Genomic DNA, 5631 nt, shown 5'->3' on the forward strand with positions numbered 1-5631 from the left:
CTGCCCATTTCACCACTCATTAGATGCATTTCCAGGGAATTAATAATGTATTTATGAAAATAACTTTCACCAAGCCATCTGTTTCTAAAGCTTAAAGATTTTTAGTGTGAGTCATGTCATTCCTCAGGTTTCTTGCAGGCGTTATACTATGTGCATGACAAGCACTTCTGCTAAGTGTTCTCTTTGTTTTTACATGCCCTAAACCTTTTTTTTTATAATCTTATGCATGTTTATGGAATAATCAGGCTGATCTCATGACTTACCCACCAGTCAATAAAGTTAGTCTCATCACACTCTAACACCTTTTGCTGATTGTTTCAAACGAGTCCCCAATAAGAGTCAAACCAATGACCCTCCAATCAACATTTCTGGCACCCTACCACTGAGCAATTAGAGACTCATTTGCAAGAGGTTTTAGAAAGTGGTACACATCTTTAGTACCAATGGGAGGTTGTGGGTTTGACTCCTAGTTGGAGCACTTGAAGTTCATTTTCTTCAAGTATACTGCTGTCATTCACTAATATCATCTTTCACCAGGCTTATAACTCACCATCTTCATTTGCAGTATTATTGCGCACCAGCTTCATGGTTATTTCCAAGCTCGGTCCCAGGATCCTCATTCTTCCTTCCTTTCTCGAGGGAGTAAGAGAGAGGACCGTGGGAACGAGGTTGAAACACACGCAATGAGCCAGTGAGTGTGCCATGCGTTGGAAAATTGTCACCATACTATACTTTGTTTCCTCATACATGACATATCTACTGCCGTTGTGCTTGTGCGTAGCCCAGATGTAGCCGTACCCTCCCCCGCCAAGTTGAAACGGAAGCGAGGGAAATTCTACAAAAACTTGACACCAATCGTGTTTTATGAAGTCACTCTTTTGCAAGAAAATATATAATGGCTTTTAATTGGTTAACCCTCCCTTCCGTTTCACCTTACGGGGGAGGGTACGGCTACACTTAGGCTACCTTTGCACTTTGTAATTTGATTAACATGGCAACTTTCGCGTTAAAAAGAAGCTGAGGATAGAACTTTCGATGGCTATAAAGATGAGTTGCTCCACAAACTCAACGAGCTCAGAGAAACAAATACTCTTTGTGATGCGACCATTCGAGTTCAAGGCCAGGATTTTCCGGCCCATAGATGTGTTCTTTCTGCGGCAAGCTCTTACTTCCGAGGTATGTTTACTAGTCCTCTGAGAGAAAGAAAAAGCGGTCTTGTTGAGTTACGGGAGATCAAATCATCCACATTCGGTGATGTTCTTTGGTTTATTTACACTGGTGAGGAGGTTAGCACTACCTTTGCTAACGCGCAAGACTTAGTGATGGCCGCCGACTATTTGATCATGCCAAGTTTGAAAGCGAAAGCTGCTTTTTTCCTCGAAAGCACATTAAATGCCACCAATTGCATGGCCTTAGAATCATTTGCTTCTCGGTATAACTGTGAAACGCTAAAGCAAGCGGCAGTTACCTACAAAGTCAAACATTTTGTAAGGGTGACGCAATCGGAAGACTTTAGAAAGCTGAATTTAGAGAAAGTTAAGGAACTGATTTGCATGGACGAGATAAACGTGGCAGAAGAAGAGGAAGTGTATGAAGCAGTGATGGCCTGGTTGAAACATGATCTACCATCCAGGGAATGTTTACTCCTGGAACTGTTGCAGTGTGTAAGATGGTTTTCAATGTCCAAGTACACCATGCGAAAGATCCTCCATGAAGAGTTGATTAGGAAGAACCTAACTTGTACAAGGTTAGTTGTCGATGCTTTGGATCTTGTTGTATTCCCAGCTTGTTCTCAAGATACTTCACAAAGATCTCGCTTCTCTTTAAGTGGTTATGAAAATGTAGTGATCCTCACTGGTTCAGAAGATGATTTCCCAGAGGAAACTTGTGACTGCTTTGTGCCTGCTTCTAACACCTGGGTATCCTTACCCAATATACCTATACCACGTGTTCATCATGGTGCTGCAGTTTGTGGCGGAGTGTTATACGTGATGGGTGGAAGCGAATCAACTCCGGTGTGTTGCTTTAACCCAAAAGAAAATGAGTGGAACACACTTGACACCACGTTGCGCAGAAAAGGATGTACAGTTACATCGCTTAATGAGGAGCTTTATGTAATTGGTGGAGAGTATTCATGGCGAGATGTTGAAATATTCAATCCAGTTCTTAACAAGTGGAGACAAGGAGATTCAATGGAAACTTCTCGTGCTGGACACTGTGCAGTTGCACTACAAGAACATATTTATGTCATTGCTGGTCACAATGGTGTGAATTGTCTAAACAGTGCAGAGTGTTACAATCCATCAACTGACCAATGGACTGAGATTGCAAGCATGTCTAATGTCCGAAGGTCAGCTGCTGCTGTGGCAGTTGGCACAAAAGTGTTTGTGTTTGGAGGGTATGCTGACAATGTATTGGGGGTTATAGAACCCTCATGTGAAGTATTTGACTCAAGCACAAGTCAATGGAGCCTGATACCAAGTCTTAGACTTCCTCGAGCAGGAAGTGGTATTGTGAGTATCGGAGACACTGTGTATGTGTTTGGAGGAGAGGGTGTTGTTGTTGACGATGAAGATGTATACCTGAAAGAAGACCTGGGTGATGTGCAGTGCTTTGACATAGGAACAAATAGATGGCATAGGATATCGTTTATACCATGTGGGGAATGCTCATATGTGCAAGCATCATTGCTTAAGGTGCCAAAAAGTTTATTAATCACTAGTGACTGAAATTTTCTCTCCACAAACAGTGGCATCATTTCTTGGGTTTTTCACAAGTAACAATACTGGATACTTTTTAGGTGGACAGATATGGCATATTGAATAAATTTGTCATTGGTTATCTCTGTCTCATTGTTTTATGAATTAGAAATGAGTTACATTATTAGCTTGCTTGGCCTCTAAACAAATCGGTGGGAAAGTTTATAAGAGGGAAAAGAACAGTTATGTCAGGGTCTTTAAGCCTCTACAAACTTGCCCATCCCACAGGCTACCATATTATATGCCTCCCCTCCCCCCCCCCAAAAAAAGAGAAAAAAAATCATAGACTTCATGCTCCTAGAAAGTCCCATTCCTCTTGCTACCCAACTATATGCACCCCACTAAAATAGATCATAGCCAATGTCAGTATGTTTTATTATAACAAAAAGCTGAATTATACATGTTTTTTGATTGGTTCTTACCTATGATTTATTGGAGGACAGACACATAGGTGATGTCACTGTAAACAACATTTTCCTCAACCATTTTGCAAAAAAATAATAAACTCAATTTTGCCATGCAACATGGAATCAGTGACACATAACAGTGAAGCCTAGTAGGTCCACTGGGCTGTGCCATAAGCAAAAAGCACAAAGATTCTTCTCTTAAATAAACCTTCTTGAGGCCTGTAAGTAATGAAACCACTTTCCTGTCCATTAAGGAGATTTAGACCATCCAAATAGTACAATTATGTTTAAAAATGTTTCCTCAGGAAGAAAAGCCTAGGTCAGGCTAGAACTGAATTACATGCAGAAGAATTGTTCTTTGGTAGTCTCTCTTTCACAAGAGGAGTGGTTCAGAGGACTCTATGTTGTCTTCATCAGTTTGCTAGAAGCCTTCCCAGAATGCTTACCACTGTACTCTTTGCAGGCAAGTTTGTGCATCCAGGATATATCTTCTTGCACCTATGAGGTCTCACTTAAACACCAGCCAGAGACAGGAGATACCATTAGTTGCTGGCTGACCATTCATAATTAAACACATGGCACTCTCACCTGAAATAAATAAACAGAGGATCTTCCATGGCCTTGCAGTGTTACAAATTGGACGAGAAATTTCTTATCTCCAAGAGACCTCACTCTACCCAGCACAGTGACCATTTAGTGCCAACATTTTCTCACATTTGTCAATGCAAAATTATAGGATGAGGTTTAGTATGACATCATGAATAGACAATAGCAAGGTCTGAGTTATATCCCAAAGCCAAAGACTGAGGCACATAACACAGATATGAGTTTTGATAATTCATGATATCACATGAAAACCAAATTCAATAATTGTTTTGTTATACATTTCATACAATCTGCAAAAGAATACTTTACACTTCCAGAACACTACACAGATAAAGGGCTTGGAAACTAGCCAGGCTTTGAACTCTACAGGCTAACACAACTATTCAAAACTATAAAAAAATTCTAGAATGTGATTGGTTATCACCAGCCCGATTTGAGCACTAATAGGACTGTGTAAGCATCATGCATGTAATTGGACTGTGTAATAGGACAGTTAAAGGGACAGTTGACATGTCATGCTTGTGTGAGTGGACAGAATGCATCATGTGCACATGCTGTTTCTTGCATTTTGCCAAGTTAACTGTTGCTGTTTTTTTTTTTTTAATGAAAATGTATACCCAATGTCTAATTTCTCTCTCAAAGTTTGTCATAGTTTTGATTAATTGGTAGCAAGACTTTGTTTCATCCAATTCTGACTGTAATCATACTTGTGATTAACAAATTAGACTCCCGCTTACAGGTCGTCCAATTTTGCTAATCACTTGTACAATTACAGACTGAATTGGACTCCACACTGTCCTATTACCATTATATATGCTGTAGATATTGGGTTATCATGTCAACTGTGCATGTTGTTGTATACTGCCCATAAGTTCTCAACCAATCAGAGTTTTTATGGTAAGTTTAATCTACATGTATAACGATACATTTTAACTTGTTGTATCTACCCTTAGGCCTTTAAGATACCACAAGCCTGAAAAATGTACCCCTTTCTGGCATAAACTTATCCACCAAAGAAATTCTACCTCAGAGAACTTATTTATCCTTTATACTCAAACACCATTATCCATATTCTCTATAATCCCTTACTGACAAAGAGAATTTGCCAAACAATCAAAGGTTCTTTGGCTGGCAATCATTTCTCATGATCATAAATAATGATTGATCAGTATTACTGTAAGGAGAAACTAGATGTTGGTCACTCCTGGGGTTTTTAAAAGGGTTAAATCCCAACTTAGTCTTCACGTCTTTGGGCGTTGCGTGACATTCCCGTAGGAGTCTGCGTGTGACATGATAAGAACATTTGACCCCTTTTCTTGATTCTCCTCATTTTCCCACCTTTGATCGACTCGAATTTCCTACGGCTTCTTGTTAATTTCCTGTGCATCAAAAATCTTTCCGATCTGTGTCTTTCGGATCTTTGGAAAGCGTTAGTAGATATTCCGACAATAATTCTTGATACAAACTTGCAACATACCACACCGGAAAATACTGCAAAGTTATCAAGCCGTAAACATTCCATTGTCGATTACTGTAATCCCAAGGACAGGCATTAAAATGTCTAAGCACTACACCCCAACTGAACTCCCACAGATACACCCAAATGACGTACAGAACACCTCGAACAGGCATCGGCAAGTACCACTTGTCCTTCCAAGTCAAGTACATTTGTTCAACCACAAAGCTTCCAAATCCATACTGGAAAAATGACCATAAGGAAGAGTGCCCACGGAATTTCCAGTCACGGAAGTTCGATTCGACAAAATTAAACAACGATGTGAAGACTATTTCATCGAAAAACCCGTGGAGACCGTAAAGGAAAATTCGTAACCAAGCGTTGACAGCCATATGGTAAGAAT

At 40.0% G+C, this 5631-nt stretch overlaps 1 protein-coding gene and 1 long non-coding RNA gene across 2 annotated transcripts; one reads left to right on the forward strand and one right to left on the reverse strand.

The window, feature by feature from the left end:
• The first annotated feature begins 764 nt into the window (after positions 1-764).
• Positions 765-2841, forward strand: LOC113667078 (kelch-like protein 12). Its single transcript, XM_027182881.2, has one exon. The coding sequence runs from the start codon at positions 1179-1181 to the stop codon at positions 2727-2729; it is 1551 nt and encodes a 516-aa protein (XP_027038682.2). The 5' UTR covers positions 765-1178; the 3' UTR covers positions 2730-2841.
• Positions 2842-3115: 274 nt separating this feature from the next.
• Positions 3116-5448, reverse strand: LOC149048218 (uncharacterized). Its single transcript, XR_016184767.1, has 2 exons — positions 5111-5448; positions 3116-3754 (listed from the first exon to the last, which is right to left on the reverse strand). It is a non-coding gene; the product is annotated as an uncharacterized LOC149048218 (long non-coding RNA).
• Between the last annotated feature and the right edge of the window lie 183 nt (positions 5449-5631).

The sequence above is a fragment of the Pocillopora damicornis genome, chromosome 3 (assembly GCF_964200805.1).
Source record: "Pocillopora damicornis chromosome 3, jaPocDami1.2, whole genome shotgun sequence".
In the NCBI taxonomy this organism is placed as follows: domain Eukaryota; kingdom Metazoa; phylum Cnidaria; class Anthozoa; order Scleractinia; family Pocilloporidae; genus Pocillopora; species Pocillopora damicornis.